The sequence below is a fragment of the Pseudopodoces humilis genome, chromosome 22, assembly GCF_049639895.1.
Source record: "Pseudopodoces humilis isolate 2021_Gansu_Grassland_sample_001 chromosome 22, ASM4963989v1, whole genome shotgun sequence".
NCBI classification, from domain to species: domain Eukaryota; kingdom Metazoa; phylum Chordata; class Aves; order Passeriformes; family Paridae; genus Pseudopodoces; species Pseudopodoces humilis.
The window spans coordinates 5,848,491-5,869,002 of NC_142221.1; the positions used below are offsets into that span (position 1 = coordinate 5,848,491).

Consider the following 20,512-nt stretch of genomic DNA (forward strand, 5'->3'; position numbering starts at 1 on the left):
ACTGCAAATGGACATTGAGTAAAGGTAAGGTCCAGGAATCACTCCTGAAAGGGGTCAGGGTGAAAAATAAAGCTGAAGCTGGGGTCTGGATATGAAATGCTAGCCAAGAACCACCTCTCAGGCTTGTCAGCAGTCTGTACAGAAAACATTCATGAAAGCTCAGTGGAAATGGTTTCACTGTCAGGGCAGGTGCTTTCAATAATTCGTTCATTCTTCTCTTTTTCTGGACAAATTTCAAGGTGGTCTGTGCAGAAGAAATACCTCTAGTCAGTATCCCTCTGAATAAGTTTATTCAGAAAGCAAATTTGTAGCAGGGCTAAGTCACCTCTGCAACAGACCACAGACCTTCTGCACTGGACTTGTCTCCTTCACAGTTGAGAGTAAACACCCAGTAACTGTTTATTCCTTTTACAATAATACTGTTTTAAATCACAGCCCTTCTTCTGTTAGTTATGATACATATTTATAAACAGCCTGAGCAGCTCTAAACACTGAACAGGCTTAGTTTCTCCTGAAGTAATATACACCATTTTACACAGATAAAGAATGTACAGACCCCATGCTCTGGGGAGCTGGGGAGTCAAATCACTTGTGCTGAAGAGCTCACACAACTTGTGCCATTTGAATGAAAGTTCAAAATCCAGCTTCCCCTGGGGGCTCACAGGAAAACACTGATTGTGCTGTGTGTCCCTTTTTTAATTTGTATTTGGAAATACCAAGATATGAACCATTAAAAAAAACAGCCCACACATGATCTGCCTTTGGCAGTAGAAGAGAAGCTCTTGGCTATGCTGCTGTAAAGTTTCACTAATTTGGACGTGAAGAAATGAACCATCTCTCATGTTCAGCAGGCACAAATGTGTGTTTCTCTGCTTGCATCTTGCATCTTGGCAGGTGACAGGGTGGCAGCTGATGCTGTTTCAGGCAGCAGCACAAACTCCTGTGTTGGATCACACAGCTTCCATGATCAGGTCCCTTTAATTTCCCCTGTGGTTTCCCTCAAAACTCCACTGTTGACACCACCCATCCTAAGAACAGGGAGTTCTTGCCTGAAGGCAGATTCAGTTGCAGGATATCCACATGCAGTTCACATGGCATAAACTTCCACACCCAGATTTGTTTTGCTTCTGCTTCAGGGAGCTCTCTCCTCCCTCCATGTTCTCTTTTCTCCTTAGTATCAGGGCTATGGCTTCAAGGCAGGGCCAGGTACTATCACACTTGCTGCTGTATGTCCCAGGACCTTAAACATGGACCATGGGCTCTTAGTTTCCACTCATCTCCTGCAATACTTACCAAAATGGGAGAAGAGGAAAGTTCAGGGATGGAGAACTAGAACCCCCTAAAGCCCAGAAATTCAAAATGAAGCATGTTTATTAAGTGGTTTCCTTTTACTTATTTCTCCCATTTCTTAAAATAAATAAAACCTTCAAACACATACAAGTGAAACACATCATCCTTCAAAGTGCAGTTACATTTCCACCCCACTCCCAAGAATCACATAAAGCTTTGTCAAGTAACCAAAAGACTCCTCAAGGTTCCCATCGGTTCCTTCCCCTGGCAATGAGAACAGGCTGTGCTGCCCAGGAGCCGCTTGCAGGGGTCCTGTTCTGAAATACAGGTGCAAGAGGCAGGGCTACAGCAGGAAGGGGGAGTTCAGGATATGTAGTATGAAAACAAACCCAAGCTGCTGAGAGTCCAGAGTCCATTACCAGAACGGTTAGTTACTTTGGGAGCCCTGGGAGAACTGGGCTGACAGGCATGAGTGATGGATCAGAAACATGTGAAGCTCCTGTGGCAGCTGAGTCTGGGACAAGGGATGAAGTCATTTTGCCAAAAGTCATGGACTCCCTTTGCCCCCAGTCTGGGCCTAGCCTAGGTGATGTGCCAGCACCAGCTGTCTCCCAGGATGAGTTAAGAGTCTGCCTGTACTCCAAGCACAGCAAGTAACAGAACAAAGAGAAAGAGAAGATGAGGTCTGATGCTTGAATTCCATTTGATACAATCTCTTTACTGATGTCTTTAGGAACCTGTTCTCACCAAGGGCACTGAGCAGAGGTATGGGCACATACAAGTCTATCAAGTCCTTTCAGGCCCACAGAAAGCTGCTGTCAGTAAGACATAGCACCACTTAAACTACCATGATTTTGACCTCATCGTTCTCATCAGCACGGTAGAAGAAGGGAATGCATGGGTTTTCCAGCAGGGAGCCCAGCCTCTCCTGAGGGTTCTGGATTTCTCTGAGAAGCTGCATTATTTGCTTTGCTGTGGGGTCCTCTTGGTTTGGCTGAGCAGCTTTGCTGTCAGCAGTGGGGAAACCGGATAGATTAACAGCAGCCTCTTGTTCTGCTTCATCTGACAGATTGACCTCTCGTAACCCTGCAAGGAGCACAGACAAGACAGGCAGGTAACTCCTCCCGTCCACATACAAGGTTGAGAGCAGGGGCTGTTCCCCTGCACAGAGCTTGTCCTGGCTGCAGCTCACCTGCTCCATCAGTGGCGTTCAGCTCAATGCGCCTTTCTGCTGGAAGCACACCTTCAGTCTGGCTCGCCAACAACTCTGGGTTCTGAGCAGCTGCTACATACTTGCTGTACCATTCATTTCTTTCCCTGACCAGGCGCATCACTAAGTCCTGCAGTTCCAGTAGTTTCATCTGTACCAAAGTAAAAGAAAGCCCATGAAACACGCACACAAACACCACTGTGGTTTGCAGTCCTACTCCTGTCACCGAATTAGCAAATGAACAAAGGTTTGCACTGCCTCAGGCCCACCCTGCTTGGAGTAGTACCACAGAAAAGAGTCCTTGCCTTCATCTCTTCCTTGTCCTGGGCCAACCTGCTGATATACTCTTCTTTCTCCTGGTGCCGCTGTTTGAGGATAGCCCTTTGACTCTGGTACAATGCAATGTACTCCCCTGGAACACAAGAGAAGCCTCAGGATTATCTGCAAGATTGGAGTATGAACCCTATAGTGAGGCATGAGGACCCAGGAAATCCAGCCCTGGAGTGGAGACCTAGCCCAGTTAGGCAGCAGTAGGAGACATGGAAGACTTGGTAGTTTGAGGGCTCCAGCTCCAAAAGCTGTTTGGGGACCTTCTACTCCCCACATAAATAAGGCACTAAGCTCTAGCCTGTGCTGGTGCTGCCTAGACATACCAATGGTGTCAGTCTCTCCAGACAGCTGGATGCAGCGGTGCTCCAGCTCCTCCAGACGCTCCTTCAGATCTGCCTTCTCACGCATCAGCTCTGTGAAACGCAGCTGTACACACAAAGTGGGGTCAGTCACCTGGGCTCTCACACACAGATAACACCCATGCTAAAGATCCGTGACACTGGTCTGAGCCTGAGGAACAAATCCTGCTCCTTTACAACCAAGCAGTGAGCAAGCTTTTTAGGATGGAGCATCTTTTTATGGAATATCTGCTGCTTATTCCACTACAATCTGTTGTGTTGTGTTTGTCTGATGCTGGATCCTAGTCTGGCTGAGAAGTGTAATAGGGCTGAAACAACGTGAGATGCTTTGCTTACCTGTAGCTTGTCCATGGCAGTTTTCAAAGCCTCGTGAACTTCCACTGGAACAGTATCCATAACGGAGCCTGGAAGGGATGTGTGCAATTTACAGTTTCTCCTGGGGCAGGATGTACTTACAGACCCAAAGGTCTGTCTCAGAGCAGCGATGCCCAGCTGGCCCAGCACCTCATGGTCACGCTGTCCCCAAACTTGCTGAGACTTTACCTGCATCCAGCATGACATGATGTTGCTGCTCCTGCCTAAGAGCTGTGATTTGCTGCAGGAGGGTTCTGCATTGCTGCTTCTGAGCAGCCAGCTGCTTCCTCAGATCTTCTCGTTCCTGCTCCACTTGGGACATGGCAGAGGTCACAAAAGTGACCTAAGAAGAATTTCAGAGTATGGACATTAGTGCTTCCCCTGTGTTCAGCAGGATCTATGGTGCATCTCAGGACAGAGGAACAGTTCACCCCATTTTATTTACAAGTGTGAAACCAAATAACTGTGTGACTGCCCTGGAACTAAGCCAGGTAGCAGCTACTGCCTCTTCTCATTCCCAATTAGTGCAGGTTAAAACCTGGGTCCCTTGAGAACTGTTTGACTGCAGTATTATGACTGTACTTGCAGATAAATCTTGCAGATATTTGACACCATTTCCAAGTTGCCTTCCAAACAAGAGAACATCATCATCAAAGCCCCATTAAAGAGCTGCTCTGCCAGCTGAGTTGTCATCATAAGGAAACCAATGCCAGATTTCCAACCTGTTTTGCAAGAATGCTGCAGAAGTCTTGGCTTTGCTGCTATGCACGAGGAACTGTTGAACTTCCCTCATGATTGCACTCAGCTGGTAGGATAACCTCATAAACCTCTCTTCAATTTACCTGGTTTCCTTTTCCAGATACTTGTTAAGAACTAAAACCAAAGGCTTTTCTACCCATTAAGACTCACCATTTCTTCATGGCTTTCAAACTTCTCTGGGATCACAAGAGAAGGTTTTTGGATTTCTTCAGTCATTGCTTCATCGCCTTCTGTAAAAGAAGGAAGGTGAACAAGGAGGCAGTGCTGCAGAGAACCCAGCTCTGCCTTCTCCTTGATGCAGCCACTCACCTTCCAGTTGGTGCAAAATCCTGCCATCCATTTCTGCTGCCAGCTGACTGATCTGGGCCTGCAGCTCTTTGTTTTCCTTGGCTACAGCTTCTAGGCTTTCCTGCAGGAGATAAGCAGAAGATCACAAAAACCTGCACAAGCCAGACTGCAAACAGTCACTCCATCTTCAGATAGTAGCACCACACACACAAACACACAAGCAGTGCTTTTAGCTCCAGACAGGTACTACTTGGCTGTAGAGCACAGGGTGTAATCACAGCATCACAGAACAGCCCAGGTGGAAGGGACTGGCCAAATCTCTCACTGATTACCTCCCATCTTTCCACTTGTCCCTTTTTACTGTTACCTTCGTCTGCTGCAGCTCTTTCAGGTGCATTTCCACTGTCACCTTCCCCTGGACCTCCTCGTGCTGCAGGCGATCCATGAGCTGTGTCTGAAGCAGGAACTGCTTGTGCAGCTCATCCTTCTCAGCAGCGAGCTGCTGGAAGGCCAGGGTGTACTGCTGCAGGTGGCTGTAGCACTGGTCCCGCTGCTCCTGCAGGCCACGGGCCTCCTGTGTCTTCAGCTCCAGCTGAGAGAACAAGATCAAACCACCACATCAAACCCTTTCTGCCAGAAAAGCTGATCTATGTGACATGATCCAAACTGTCAACATTGCCCCAAAGCCACCAACCAGGCAGACAGCCACCATCTGCCCCCACATGCTGGTACCCCACATCAGGCAGCAGATGATAGGGGAAGGCTTCCAGCCAGATCTTTACAATACCCATTTCCATCCTTCCATCAGTGTCTGAGAAGTTGCCAGCAATTTGCACAATCCAGCCCTGCCATCCCACTGCTGGTCCTCACCGTCTCTTTGAGCTCTGCCAGGTCCTCCTGCAGCTGCCCAAGCTTCTTGGCCAGCTCTTTCTTCACATGTTGCTCTGACTGTAGGGCACTTGTAACCTCCATGTTTTCATTTGTCTGTAAGACAGACACAACTGTGTAAGGAAACTGCCCCAGCCACCATAAAACAGGCTCTCAATAAACCATGTTAGTTCCCAGTACAACAGGGTGCCATCCCTTGTGTTTTTCTGGACTGTAACTGAAGGCCATAAATTGACTGTTTAGGACAGTAAATACCTTACAGAAAGGTTCACAAGATGGGAGAAGAGCAAGGAAAGAGCCAGGGGAATCAGTGCTGGGACAGTGCCAAGAAGAGGGCTGGCACATAATGCAGCCTGTCAGCTCCAAAGCAGATGGGTGGTATGAATATCCCAAAGAGAGCCACAGACATTCAAAACCAAGGAGTTCAAAAAGGACTAAAGAAAGAAACCAAACAGCTAGACCATGTGTCAGTCTGCTAGGGCCCCAGGGGGGAAGGTGTTACACTGGAAGAAGCAAAGCAAGAGTAAGGGTTCAGCTCCAGGATGGGTAAGAATGACAGCAGCAGGAGAGAATGCTATTGAGAACTTCCTCATAGGCAAATACAAGGGAACAAGAAATGGGTATCTTCAGGTGAAAGGGCAGGAGGAATAACCGGGGACAGAGACTGACTGCTAGGGGATGAGAAGGAAAAGAAAACAGTTCTGGACAAAGATACTGGTTCATATATACTATGTATCAAAGGATGGAGCAGCCACAAACTCAGAGGGTAAGAGAGGGATAATGCTGCTGCCAGTTTTTCACATCTGCACTACGAAAGGATCTGCACTACTGGATTGCACCAGTGAGGGAAGCAAAGGGAAAAGATGCATGGAAGAGACCTACCAGTTTGACAAACCCATTCTGCAGCTCAGCCAGCTGCTCCTTCAGATCCCGGTTCTGGCTCAGTGCCCTACTGATTGTGGCCTTGTCACTCTGCATGTCCTCCAGGATCTGCTGCCTGTCCACAGCCTCCTCACTGTAGCGCTGCACAGCCTTTTCCAGCTCCAGCAGCCGCTCCTCCTGCTCCCTGTTGAGGTGGCTCAGCTGCTCGTTGTCACGGACCTGGGCCTGGTACTGCCCATGCAGCTCCTCCTTCTCCTGCCGCAGCCGCTGGATCTCCTCCTGCAGATTGAGCTCAGCTGCTGTGGGCCCTGGCAGTGAGGGAGGCTCAATATCCATGGGCTTCACTGCTGTGGAAATGCAATCAGAAGGGGTTCAGTCACAGGGAAAATGGCTGGGTGAGACACATTCCTGCTGGATACACAAAGCACACCCCAGCCCGTGGGGGTCTGTGACCCAGAAGGGATCACCAGCTGCAGTATCCAACCCTCGGTGCACAGCACTGAGAGGAACAAAGAGCAAACCTACCCCAAACCCCAGCATTGCTTGCTGCTGTCTGCTACTGACTTCCTCACAACCCTAGCAGGAGCCTCCTGCCTTCCCAAACACCTGGGCCAGAGAGGCTAACAGTACAGTCAGGCCAATACTACAGACATAACCAGGCTGCTGGTCCATTCATAGCAGGACTTCAGTTGCTGTTTCCCAGGATAAAGGGGTTCTTGGGGTCACCTGGTCTTCATCTGCCTTCCCAGCATCAGACCAACTTGCACCTCCTGTGCAGAAGCATCTGTACAGCAGGACAGTTATCCAGCTCCACTCTGCAGTGGGAAGCCCCACTTTAGAAGCCCTACCTGATGTGCTCAACAGCTCTGTAACATTGTCTTCCAGCTCCTGAATTCTGGCCATGTGTTTCTCCTTCTCCTCTGCCATTGTGTGGATCTGCAAGGCCACACAAATGAAAATTACAACAACATTCATGAGGTATTTCTTGCTGCCTGTGTTTGTCCAGAGCTGGGATGCTGCCCCCGGGGTTACCTGCTCAGAGAGCTGCTGCACCCGCTGTTGCCAAGCGCTCCCCTCCTCCCTCAGTTTCTCCACATACTGATCTCTTTCTGCCTGCAGCTGGTGAAGTGACTCTGAGAGCTGTTCAAAACAAAATCAAACAACATCATATTGGCTAAATAAATTTCGTTTAAGGGATAAAACTTGAAGAAATCAGTGTTAGTACAAAGCTCAGACTACATTTTTCTGCCCCACAAGTTTTCTTAAAGACATCAAAGATTTGGATCATATTTCATACAACCTCTTACCTGAGCTACCTGGGTTTCCAGGCTTGCCCTCTCCTCTAGAGCCATCTGCAACTGCTGGTTTGCATCCAGACTCCCTCCCTGGCTCGAGAACTGTTAAAAAATCAGAAAGTTAAGGCAAAATGTTAATATTCATTTCCTGCACAGCCTTTTCCCTGAGAGTAACCTGCCACATGATCTATAGTTCTTTAAAGTGCTCCAACTCATAGTGAAGTTCAGTGTGAAAAAAAAAATAGGGGGATTAAAAACAAAAAGCTGAGATTTTAGTCCTGTAAAAATGGCTGAATGGGCAGCTCCTCCCTACCAATTTTAAATTGACTGGGTTTTTAATTAAGAAAATAGGATTCAATCAAACTTTGGCACAGAAACTTTGTGCCTTTCCAGAGTCTGCATTATACAGCCATATCAGATGGTATAAAAGCCTGTGACCTTAAAAGTTGTCAGACATGTCAGGAATTTAAAGCCAGTGTCTGGAGCATGTCAGTTGACTGAGCAGCAAGGCTGGTTCATCTGAGGCACAGCACTTTTCCCAGAAGAGAAGCAGTTGGCTTAATTTCAAGGGTAACTTAAGACACAGTCTAGGAATAAAGAAAAAAAAGAGTATTTTCTTCCCTCCAGGCTCAGGGTCACAGCAAGCTTGCTCTCTGACCTGCTAACAGCTGGCTCCATGCATTCTTTCCCCAGCTGACTTCAAGCTGCCACTGTCCAATTGACCATGCTCCTCTGGTGGGTATAAACACCACCCTACTCAGCTGGTTACTCAGTGAGACTGCACAACTAAATAACCAAAATCCTGAACAGTTACAATCAGAAAAGTTACTGTATTTCCACATTTCACCCTCTCTCATAGTACAACAGTTTTAGCTGACTAATGTCACATTGCTTTTCAATCAGTGGGTGCTTTTCAGTTAATTTACAGCTCCAACACCTTAGAGTACAAATTTTCTATTCCCTTGAGGCCTTACTGAAAGCTTTTTTCTAGAAGGATGTCTTGATGAGATTTCATGCCTTCCTTTAAAGCCAAGAGTTAAGTTTCACCCCCTCTCTCAGAAGGAAGTGTGGCAGTGTCATCAGTGTCCTCTGCCCTCACCTGTTGAATCATCAGTTCAGCCATTTCCAATTTCTTCTGCAAATCTTCCACATCCAACTTCATAGCTGAGTTCTGGGACACCAGGGAGTGAACTTTCTCTGACAGCTCTGAATTCTGCTGTTTTATTTCCTCACTACTTTTGCTAGAACAAACAAAAAATTAAAGTGGCTCTGGGTCTGCTGATTTCCAGATCATAAATCTACAAACCAGTGCTTCCAGCCAACTAGAAGCACAGAAACATCACATCTAGTGACTACTTTTTTTTTTCTTTAACTTAATATCCAGCCTCCCAAGTCACCACCTGTGGTCTTTGCCTCTTGTTGTTTTGGGACTCTTCTGCAATAATGAGTAGAAAGGACTTACCTTCGTTTGTACAGTTCCAGTTTCAGGTTGTCTCGCTCCTTCACTAACTCTTTATTATGCTGGAGAAAAAGGAAATTATTGATAAATCTATAGACTTCATCCAAAAAAATAACGTATTAAAAAAATACTTTATTTCACCTTTAACAGATCAGCTAAAACAGAAAAGGTCATAACTTCAGCAAAAGCTCAGGATAGGTTTGCTTAGAACCTCCTGAATTTTCCAGGAATAAGTCTGCTCAGTCTTTTCAAATGTGATGCTACAAACATTTCTGCAAACTTCTGGATTAAAGACATTACTGAAGTTTGTGTTTGATGGAGATTTCTGGGACAAGGTGTCTCTCTTGTGTGGAGCTGCCAGACTAATGAATGAGGGGCCAGATCTGAAGACACCAACTGGACCGTATGATTAGTCACAGAAACTTGAATGAAGTTTGCCTTGATGAAGGGGAATACAGGGCTTTAAAAGGTTAATTAACAATTAACAAGGTTAATTTCTACCTCTCCTCCAAGCAGGGACTGCAGACTTTGCAGCAGTGTAGTAATAAGCAAACAGCCAAAGGCAGAGCTGCTGGTTAAGCATAAACAGAGGTGACTCTTACCTTCTCTGACTGCTTTTGCTGCATGGAGATGGAGGACAAAGTGCGCTCCAGCTCTGAGACTCGCTGGCGAGAGGAATGTAAACGGGCAGCAAGGCTTTCAGCTTCTCCTGGACAAGTCAGAGCACAGTCAGTTGGGGCTAGACCACAAAGAGCGTTTTGGAACTGGCTGAACAGCACTTTCTACTTTGTCAACAAGCTCTTGAGGCAGCACAGAACTTTGTAAATCAGCAGAGCTGGCTCCACTCCTGGCTCTACAGGTGATTCACTAACAGCCCTGGGAGCACAGCTCTCTCTAACTACCAGCATCACTTTTAGAGGAAGATGATGAAACTTCCTTTACAGAACAATACACATTATGTTGTTTGGGTTTTTTTTCCCTATCAGAATAAATTGCTCAAATGTAGTTCAGAATAAAAGGCCTGGCTAAAACCTAGATTAACATGACAGCTGTGTGGGAGGCAGGGCAGGAAAGGGAAATCAAGTCTTAAAAGAATTAGAAAGGAACGGTCTGGGGTAGTCACCAGGCCAAACAGAGCTGACAAGGCTTTAGTGATGCACAAAAGAACCTCAACTGCCATGAGACCAACATGCTCCCACTTGGGGACAGCTACAATGACAGCAGCAGTGCTAAAGGCTGCTCATGGAGGGGTCAGGGAGTGCTGTGAGCTGGCTGCCAGCAAATGCTGTGCTTGTGATTTGCCATCCACAGTTCAACCACCAGCTTGAGCTGCAGAGACAGTCACATACCTGATTTCTGCCGTGCAGCTTGCTGAGTATGGCCAAGGGCTGTCTGCAACTCAGACTTCTCAGAAACGAGAATTCCAATAGTCTGGATATGAACCTTTGGGAAAGGAAAATCAGCTCAGCACAAAACTTTACTTGACACTGCAACATCACTGTTATCACAAAAGGACAATTCAGTAAAGAGCTCTTGCAGTTAATTACAGTCTGGCTGACACTTGCAGTTTTGCTGAAGGAATGGACTTCTGCCTTCCAGGGTAAGGACTAGGAGTGCTCAATAATCCACAAAACAGCAGAAGTCAGGTATATTAATGTAAGGGAGGCTCTGCCTTACCTGTAACTGTTCCCTCAGTGCTGCTTGCTCTTTAGAAAATTTCTGTTCAAACTCCTTCTTTTCCTGTAGAAATAAATAATGCTGGGTCAGCAAAAACATGCAGATAATTAACCCTTCTTTTATGTCAAACTAAAAAAGCAGGAATTAATTTGTACTATTTCTAGCATTTAAAAGTTGTCAGTATTTTTAAAGATACACTTAATCTTCCATTATTTGTACTACTTAATCATTTTTCCATCCCAGACCAGCAGCAACAGCACAGTACAATCATTGCAGCATACATGTGGCAGTGTTGGAATGGAAGTTCCTGGCAAGGACCTAAACTGTAACCTCCTGCCCCCACTGCACTCCTGCAACTTGAGCATATAAATATTAGCTTTGGTCAAAATAAGACTGCTGCTTATCAGGCCCAACTTGTGAAGTCAATATATTAAATCTTATGCTACAAATAAAACTGAATCTAACACAAGACAAGATCATGCACACTTGTGCCACAATCCATTGTTTTCTAGTCCTCAGAGAAACAGATACCTATTTCTGTATCTATCCAAAAATAGGACACACTTTACCTTCTCCAGCTGATTCACTGTTTCTTGGTTCTGCTGTTTCTGTGGAAGAAAATTGATGCACTAATATTAAGAGAAAATATTCTCATACTTCTGAAACACATTTTCACTTTGATGAAGTAGGATATATGCCCAGTTAATGCAAGGAGAATTTCCATTTCTGTAGAAGACTAGGAAGTTCATCTTAGCTATTAAAAGTAAGAGATTTGGGGCTCCCTTCACTAATACATGTGATATGTTTTTCATTGTCCAGTTCACTATTACAGCTCTCCTCCAATACCGCTGCTGAAATCCCGCTATTGTTCCTATCTGAGCATCCAGCAACTTCAGTTTAAACCTGCAATTTCCCACATCTATGCAATTAATCATAGTCAAACTGGTGTGTTATGAAAATCAGCAAAAATGTTTTCAAAAAGATAAATACCTAAATCCCAAAGCAAAAGTCCTTTCCTTGAAGTGATTCCTTAGACCTCTATCCTAGTTAACAACTGGCCAAGTCATGCAGTGCCACACGTACATTGGCAGGCTCCCACCAAGGTGGAATGAGACACAGCTGAAGCCAGATGCAAGGAAATAATTCTGTCCCAGCCAATTTCAGTCTTATGGGTGAAGTACTGGAGAACTGTGACTGCACAAAGTGCAGCTGTTGGTGTGAAGGGGACAAAGGCTGCCCAGGCTGCCACCAAACCCTGTTTGCCCTTTGCTGCTCTTGTCTCCCTGGCAGTTTTCTCACAGATGCCTCTTAAGTAACTACACAATTAGTATTTTTTTCTATTCCCAAATGATGAATATTGGCCAAGGTGTTTCTTTATTACCACTACTACCTCAGTGCATTTTGAAACATGACTGCAGATGGAAAGGTGATGAGGTTTTGATTTTAGCAATGCCAGCACACAACATAACCAGGAAAAGCAAAGGCAAGAGCACAAATGCAGCAAAGGCCCTACAGAGCTCCAGACAAATAGAAAAGCTGGCAAGCAATAAGAATCCTGGGTGGGCAATATAATCTACCTCTGCAGCCCAACTAGAACACAAAAAGAACAGAAGAAAAATAATCCAAAACCAAAAATGAAACAAAAAAGAGGGGTGATGGGGTAGACTGGGAAATGCTGAACTTTGGGAAAAGTGCAGTTTTAGAGAGGAACAAAATGGGGGAAAGTATTCACACAAGAAAGACTCTTCAGCCTGGAACAGATCCACTTAGCTGCATTTCTTGCAGTGTTAAGGCTGAAGGCTGAAAAGCAGCAGCAGGAATACATGCAGGCCACAGGACAAAGCAGTTCATTCATTGTGCCAAGAGAAGCTGAGGATATGATCAGAAAACAGCCCCAGGCTCTCTTGGACCTATTGCTCCCACTCTGCTGATACATTTAGAACAGCATCACCACCTGCAGTAACAGGTTTTCACACTGCTGCCAGCACCAGAATTCTGTATTTCAAAGATTCAGAGCAGGACCAGAAATAGCTGTTTTATGAGGATGCTTATCATCCAGGGACAGTGTGAGGAGATCAACAGAGCACACTTAAATGGAAACAATAAAACTCTGTTTTTCCTTCCTCAGATGAGCCATCACACTCACAAGAAGCCTTAGGCTTTGATCCTCTCACAGGTTTTCCATCCAGCCCATTTTGTTCCATACAAAGTGCTGTGTAAGCAGCCTGCCTTGTAGCACTGTGGGGGAACCCGTAACCTTGCAGACACCCAGAGAGCGTGGAGGAGCAGCAAAGACAATGTCAAACTGGTTGGTTGGATTGTTTCTTACCAATTCCTCTATCTTTGTAACGAGCTGTTTGTTAGTTAGATTGCTGGAATCCAGGGCTACTGCCAGCTCCTGGTAACGTGTCTGACGGGCACATGCATATAGGAGAAAAAGGAAGGAGCAGAAGAGGAGGAGGGAAGGAAAAAAGCAATAATTAAAAAGGACAGAAAAATAAATCATTATCATTATTTGATATAATCAGATTCTCCAAACAAAACAAAACCTGGGGTTTGAACAAAAGCTGCTGGGATGTCAACCTATTTTATCCGTTTCTGCTGAGGCCTCATTTTGACATAAAAGTGAGTCAGAAATAAGAACTGCAGTTGCATGGAAGCCAGATTATCCCCAGTCCCCAAACTGGGAACATCTCCAATAACTGCCTCTGACTGTTGTGCTCACAGCTACCCAATTACAGCCCCAGGTGACACTACACAGTGATGTATGTGACCTGTGCATTCAGTTAGGCCTCTCTAACACTTGTGTAAGCACAGAATCCAAACAAGTGATCAACGGCAGCAAATAAGAAAAATAAAAAACATGACAGACTGAGAACAACTTACTTCCATTTCCTTAATATTTGTGGAAGAAACAGCACTTTCTCCATTCACATATGATGTAGACTAGAAGTAAATCAAGTAAGTCAGTTTTAGTCCCCAAGGCAAATCACTATTAGGTAAGATCCCGTTATAACAGTAACACTCCTTATAGCAGCTGTCACTTCAAACGACCACACACAGGCACAGAAAACACTTTTCTGGCTCAGGATAGATGCTGGCTGCCCCTGTGACAGGCTGATGTGAATTACTCAGACTGACTTCATATTCTTTTCCAGTAAATCAAGAGTACATCTTTCTATGAATATGTACAATTCATTCATCCCACTCTGCTTTTCCTTCCTACTGCTGAAATCTTACATTCCTAAACCAGGATTTTTTGCGCCTCAATGTTTAATTATCACATTGGTTAGTAGGATGCCTGCAGACGTCTCTGAGATTGAAGAGTGTTTCCTTGAACTGTCTGCCTAAAGTTCCACATCAAACACCTAGAGAATTAATGGGACAAATGGATGAAAAGGCATACCTGGGAAACCAGGCCATTGAGTTGTTCAGACAACTGACGGAGACCCTCTGTTGACGAGAAAGACCTGGGAACAAAGACCTGGCAATGAAAACCTCTTCCAGAGTGCTGCCCAAATCAGCACAGCATTGGGACAGGAATAAAACCTTAACTGTTGGGATCCTGTTGCAAAGCCAGCAGAGACACTCACCTGTTCTCATCCAAAGCATTTTTATGATCTTCGGCTTCATTCATCTGTGGATTAAAACATAAAAAACTTACAAGTCTGTAAAAGATGTGAGTCACACTTATGAATGTGTCACTAAGACTTGATTGCACCTGAGCTCAAGTTCCACAGCTCCTGTAATTACTGCTTCCCAAAGGAAGACGAACTTAAAACCACCAACTCAGCCCTGGCTTACACATAATTTCTGAGTGCTGTGAGTCTGGGTTTCCTGGAGTAGAGAAATTCAAGTGTATCAGGCTTTATGTCTGCTGTTTCTTTTTACCAGGATAATCAACACTTCACTGGAAAAAAAACTACAACTGAATATTCAATTAGTAAAAGGAAATACAGACTGATTGGACTGGAGACCTGTCTTATTAAGGGTACTTTCTGGTAATGAAACAGGAGAGAATGGGAAGGAAAACAGCTTCAGAAGCTGCAGGCGTGCTAGTACTCCTTCTGTTCTCACAGACAGATGATGACTGCATGGAGAGTGGAGAATGTAGTATTTATAACAGGAGAAAATCTGAACTAGTCATGTCATATTTATGAAGGTCATCTTTCTCCACACTAATGTGGCATCACTAACCAATATTCAGTTGTTCAATGGCAGTATTGATGATAAGTCACAAACCTGTGTCAGCTGCATGCTCTCAGGAGCAGGCAGAACAGAACCACAACTAGGGAGGCTGTTGCTGTTAGATAGCACAGGGACATCAGGAGCAAGCTGTTCAGCACTACGAGTGGCAACATCACTGTCAAAGTATGCCTGTCACAAAACACAGCACAGGATTACAGCCTTCATGCAAAATGAACAAACACACACACCAACACATCACCTTGTGGGCTGCCTCTGAAAACCAGACAGATGTGAACAGTCATTAAGAAACATGTGGAAGGGAACCTGTGTTCTCCCCAGAGCAAAGAGGTGGCTGCATCAGCCACAGACAAACACTGTCCCAGAGTGTGTCCTTTCATAAAGAACCAGTGTCCCACAATCCAACTCCCTTGTTTTAACACAGGGCAATAATGTCACCCAAACTCTAAATTCACACATGAGGATTCACTGCAAAAGATTCACCAAAAATCAAGTAAGGGCAAAGCCAAATATCACTCTACTTTGAAAAGTACCGCCTTCAAGGTGTTCCTGGGGAAAACACAGATCATGGTATGCAAACGAAGATGGAAAAGAACAGGGAAGTAACTACTTGAAAATTGGGTTAGTCAGACTCAAGTGCTCTGTCTAAAACTCAGTGAAATTTGTGGCATGCCATGACCCACCAGTTTGGAAACAGGACATTTATGAACAGGCCAGAGGGAGGGTGGCTGGGAGCAGGTGCATGTGGCCCTGCTGTAGCCATGGATCCCATGACTAGAAGGACCTAAATAGAAAAGAGAAGCGCCAAAAAACTATTTCTGGACAGCAAGTTCCCATCCAGCCTCTGTGGGAGGATGGATGGCATCTGCAGCCCCCTCTACAAAGCCACACTGCACTGGACCATTTCATCTCCTTGCCCAGCACTAGAGCCGTAAAGGTCCAGCACTGCTCTTGTGTTTTATAGCAATTTGATTGATTTCATCATCCAGCTCTGGTAAGTCATCACTTAAAAACATAACAAAACAAATGAGATAATCTTTCAGCATTCAGCCCTACCAATATACTGCAGCTCTCTGCAATTCCACCTGGAAAAGCTCCCTTTTACTTCAGTTAGTTCCTTCTTGGCACTTCATAGGAATCAAGAAATCTCTCTCTCTTGGCATTCCCTGTTTACCTGCTCAGCACTTCACTCTCTAATCCAGCAGCAAGGTTAAAACAACAACAGGGGAGACAGATTTAATGAAGTCAGTAAGTTGGAAGACTACAAAGGGAAAACAAGAATTTTCTGAATTTCTTTTTAGCAGGACAGGTACTGATGCTCTGAAGGAGCAATATATGTTAGGTGCTTATTAGGAAGGTCAGAAACTCCCTCACTACTTCCATCTAAAGGTTTCTTCACCTTTATCAATCACACACTCATCAATATAAACATCAGAGTTACAGGAGGAATTAATTCCCCCGTGCATCTCAAAATGATCATTTCTTCTGATCAGAACATTCTTTCTGCTAATACTTCCAAGATGCAGAAACCTGTAATGTTCCTTAACCACAAGAACTCCTTCCTTCTTTCTTCAAAAGGAGCAGTTTTGCAATAAACTGTCAAAACCTCCAAAACTATTTGAACAATCAAATTCATTGAAAACAGAAAGCATTAGAAGCAAAACACTTCTACAGAAATTATGCATTGTGACATTCCAATAATGTAGAATAAAAAGTCAGTAATTCTGTTCAGCTTAGCATGTAGTAGGATCCATTTGCTTTCACACAAAGGCTTCTACTTTGCTGTTTTTCCTCTGTTTCAGAGCCAAGAAAGCTGAAGTGAGAGAGAAGGGAGGGCTCTGCCTCACATGAGACACCAATGGCAGCAGCAGCTCAGCTGCCAATGATCAGCTTTTCTGCCCTATTAGCATCAAGTTTCTAAACAGCATTTTCCTGACTCAGGATTTTTACAAGACAGCAACTAGAATGAGAAATTGTTCTTTCATTGCATATTGCAGTTAAAGATTTGTTTTCAAATAATTCCTAAAACCCCAGGCACAACAATCAAAAAATTCCTTAATAGCCAATCAGATCAAACTATCTCTGAGGAAAAGAGGAAAAAAAAAAAAAAAAGAAAACAAGAATGAATAGAGCAATAAATTCTCCCTTTGCAAAACATGACTAAAGCTGTAGACATAGGTAGGCCTTCACTGCAAAGCTAAGTGTCACCTCAGCAACAGCACTGGACCACCTACCTTCATCTCACCCTCCAATGGGAAACAAGTCTCTTTCTCCAAAATTTAAGTTATTCTGAGCTTACAGGTATTAACTGAAAACTGTCCCCAGAACAGCAGTGATGTTTCAGTCACAACACAACTTTTTTGAGGCATACCCAGCACCCCAAAGCTGGCAGTGTCTCTTCACATCACTTGAGTTCTACTGGTACAGAATCTACACAACACAGTCCAGCTGGTGGAACTTTGTGTGTCAGATGTACTATTACACAAAAGAAAAAAAAGAAGGAAAAAAGGATACAAAGGCAATTCAGAGGGAATTACATTCCACCTTGCAGGTTTCGCTTCATCTGTCAGGTACCCCATGTGATTACTGTAGTTATATTTATTGCTGGAGACCCATAGACATGCAGTAAATATAAGAATGAGCTACTTCATGACAACTACATTGAAACAATGGTAGGGAAATAAGCTACCAAAATGATGCAAGTGAAAATGAAAAGCAGAGCTTTGGTACAACAAAACTGGAATAACATTCTGGGCTACAAAATTTAACTTCTCTGAGTTCCTATCACAGTTTGGGCCTTATTTTAAATAAACTGACTGTCTGAAAATAAATATTTTTAAAAGGGTGTTTGCTCATGTATGCTCCTGAACACTTCTCTTGCTTCTTGGCATACTTCCTACCCTTTCCTCTTCAGGATCTTGGGAATGTGAAGACGCTAAAGCCTGTACATGCCTGGCTTTGAAGTATCTGACTTCCTGCCTAAGCATATTTACACCCCTGGTCCTTGCCAGACTGTATATCACCTGTGCCAGCTTCATCTCCTGTCATAAAAGGTGTGGCTGGAATAACCAGCCAGTGCAGCTGTTTGCCTGGAGATGAGCAGAAACATGCCCTTCAGAAACCAAGCTCCAGGAAACAAAGCAATGACACTCAGAGCAGGAGAAATACATTATAAAGAAACACTACCTCTACCTAGTGCAGTTTTCCTCAGCTGTTAAATGAGTTTACTGCCTCACCCCAAATTCCTGTTTTCCTCCAAGCTCAACTGTCTCAAGAAACACTTTTTAACAAGGCTCACTTTTTGACATGTTAACTTTGACACAAACCAGAAGGTAAACAAGCACTTAACAAGCAATGGTAACAAAGAGTTCCATGTTAATAAAAACAGCAACAAAACTGAAGCAACTGACAATGGATGTGTGAGGACAAGGCTCCATCCCAGAGACGGAGCTCAGTGTGAAGAGAACCCGAAGCATGCAGGAGGGAGAGTGAGTCGCTACGAGGGACACAAGCACTGCCTCACCTTCCTCTTGTCCAATGAGGGTATGGCTACCCCATTGGAGCGGTTAAGGTCTGACACCAGCACCTTCAGAATGTTCTGAATCTACAGGAGGCGAAAGAAAAGGGGAAAGAGAAACGGCTCAGAGAAGGACAGAGAGAAAATGTCAATCCAAGGCAGCCAAGGAACCAGCCTCGTCCAGCTTGTGAGATCCACGTGCCCTCAGCCCAGCTGCTCTGGGCACACCCAGGGCACCATCAGACAGACTCTGATGCCAGCTGCACCTTCCAGAACAGGCAGCTGCCAACTACTGTAGCACACTTCATACAGCACCTACATCACTCAGCTCTTACCCCAGCACAACCACTTCCAGCTCCGGTCAGATTGTCCAGAAAACCAAAGAAGAGGGAGGTGGCAAATGATTTGAGAGAAAGAATGAGACACTCACATTCTCTGGAGGCTGCTGGTCATCAGTGGTGGGAGTTGCAGGTCTGCTGCCTTCTTTAGTTTTGCGTTTTTTCTTAGTTCCTGCAGTGGCTCCAGGGCTGTTCTTCTGCTGATATTCCTTCAACTGTGAACAGAAGAAGAAGAATCTGAAGAATTCTCCAAAGAGAATATGCCTTCTGTAACCCAAAAAAACCCTCAAAACCCAACTTCACTGGTAAAAATACAAGTGTAAGGACAAGAGAAATGCTTTTCCAAATAATTCATCCATCTGGGGGGAAAACATGAATCAAAATAAGCCTAGAGAAGGCCAAAGAAAAACCAAAGAGACAGGTTTATGATAAGAGTTGTAAACATTCAACTTTTGTTTACAGCCAATGCTGTTCCTGGGAAATTATTTGATACTCCACAGTGCAACTAAAAGGAGATTGAAAGCACTGGTTTGAGGGATTTTTAAGTTTATAAGTAAGAGCAGTAAGGCAAAGTTAATAAAGGACGATCCTGCATGCAAAGTTAAAAAGCACAGTCTGACAGTGAAATATTCCACTCCACGAAATATTTTATGAAGGACAGTTGCAATCCCCACGCTAGACACTGCAACAACTGAGAACTAAGGGGAGAAACAATCTACAAATGATTTTTAATCGCATCCACTTCGCCCAGGAAGTGCCGGTCTGATAAGATGTAACTCGAATCCCGCCAGATCTGCCGGCATTTCTGTGCAATTCCTGCACGCCCGAGCCCCAGAGCGGCCGGTCCCGGCAGTTGTTTGTGCAAACAACGGCACCCCCGGCCCGCACACCCCGGGCAGGGCACGGCAGGGCAGCGAGGGATGGAGAAGGACGAAAGAGGATCCCATTATTGGTAGGATTTCAAAATGGAAGCCTGAACTGCTCCAGGACACTTTCCCGTTCCCGTGACTTTGACACAGAAGCGCATCCCGCCGGGACGCAGGCAGCCGGGCCGCCCCGAGGGAAAAAATACAGAGAAAAAAACAGGGGGAGAAAAAAAGGGAGGGATGGGGGAAGGATGGGGGGGGAGACACGACACCCGCACACCAACCCGGGTAACCCTCACAGCACCGCAGCTACCCAGGCCCGGCCTCGCCCCGGCCCCCCGCCGAGAAGGCCGGGCCGCAGCCCCGGCCCCCCGCAGGCTCCCGGGGCCCCACCGCGGCCAGGCCCGGAGCGAGGGGGCGGCGGCGGCCCGGCCCGCGCCCCTCGGGAGAGGCCGCGCTCGGCCCGGCCCGGGGTCCGGCCCGCGCGGGGCGCGCGGTACGCAGCCGCCCCCAGCTCCGTCGTGTCGTGTCCCGTCCTGCCCGGAGCCCCGGCTCCTCACCTTCTTCTTGGCCGCGGCCAACCGGCTCTGCCTGCTGCCGTCCGCCATGTCCGCCCCGCGCCCGGGCCACGTCAGCCCGCCAGGAGCGGCGGAGGCGGTGGCGGCTCCACCCCCGGCCGGCCCCGCTCCGCCCCGGGACACCCCGGGGTGACACAGCGGGACAGCCCGGCCCCGCCGGGACACCCCTGCCCCGGGACACCCCGGGGTGACACAGCGGGACTGCTCGGCCCCGGG

The 20,512-nt window shown here is 45.8% G+C and overlaps 1 protein-coding gene across 6 annotated transcripts; it reads right to left on the reverse strand.

The window, feature by feature from the left end:
• Positions 1-1,353: 1,353 nt before the first annotated feature.
• On the reverse strand, positions 1,354-20,382 carry GOLGA2 (golgin A2). 6 transcript variants are annotated; one of them, XM_088065857.1, is made up of 28 exons: positions 20,279-20,382; positions 18,945-19,067; positions 18,521-18,601; positions 15,034-15,168; positions 14,385-14,428; positions 14,198-14,261; positions 13,678-13,737; positions 13,121-13,201; positions 11,361-11,399; positions 10,792-10,854; positions 10,464-10,557; positions 9,717-9,823; positions 9,118-9,176; positions 8,755-8,896; positions 7,668-7,757; positions 7,393-7,500; positions 7,209-7,296; positions 6,361-6,707; positions 5,461-5,574; positions 4,958-5,182; positions 4,612-4,711; positions 4,453-4,529; positions 3,733-3,886; positions 3,526-3,593; positions 3,154-3,256; positions 2,806-2,912; positions 2,483-2,651; positions 1,354-2,376 (listed from the first exon to the last, which is right to left on the reverse strand). In XM_088065857.1, exons 1-28 carry the CDS (start codon positions 20,324-20,326, stop codon positions 2,129-2,131), a joined length of 3,138 nt encoding a protein of 1,045 aa, XP_087921983.1. In that variant the 5' UTR covers positions 20,327-20,382; the 3' UTR covers positions 1,354-2,128. The 6 variants fall into 6 exon arrangements, with proteins under 6 accessions (XP_087921983.1, XP_014111759.2, XP_014111760.2 ...); XM_014256284.2 differs by having other exon boundaries at positions 4,453-4,532; XM_014256285.2 differs by lacking the exon at positions 18,521-18,601 and having other exon boundaries at positions 4,453-4,532.
• Between the last annotated feature and the right edge of the window lie 130 nt (positions 20,383-20,512).

Coding starts and splice junctions, on each gene's coding strand:
- GOLGA2 (XM_014256284.2), bottom strand. CDS start 20,326: ATGGCGGACGGCAGCAGGCAGAGCCGGTTGGCCGCGGCCAAGAAGAAG. Junction 4,533..4,611: donor GATTTTGCACCAACTGGAAG/GTGAGTGGCTGC, acceptor CTTCTTTTACAG/AAGGCGATGAAGCAATGACT. Junction 3,257..3,525: donor CTGCCATGGACAAGCTACAG/GTAAGCAAAGCA, acceptor TTGTGTGTACAG/CTGCGTTTCACAGAGCTGAT.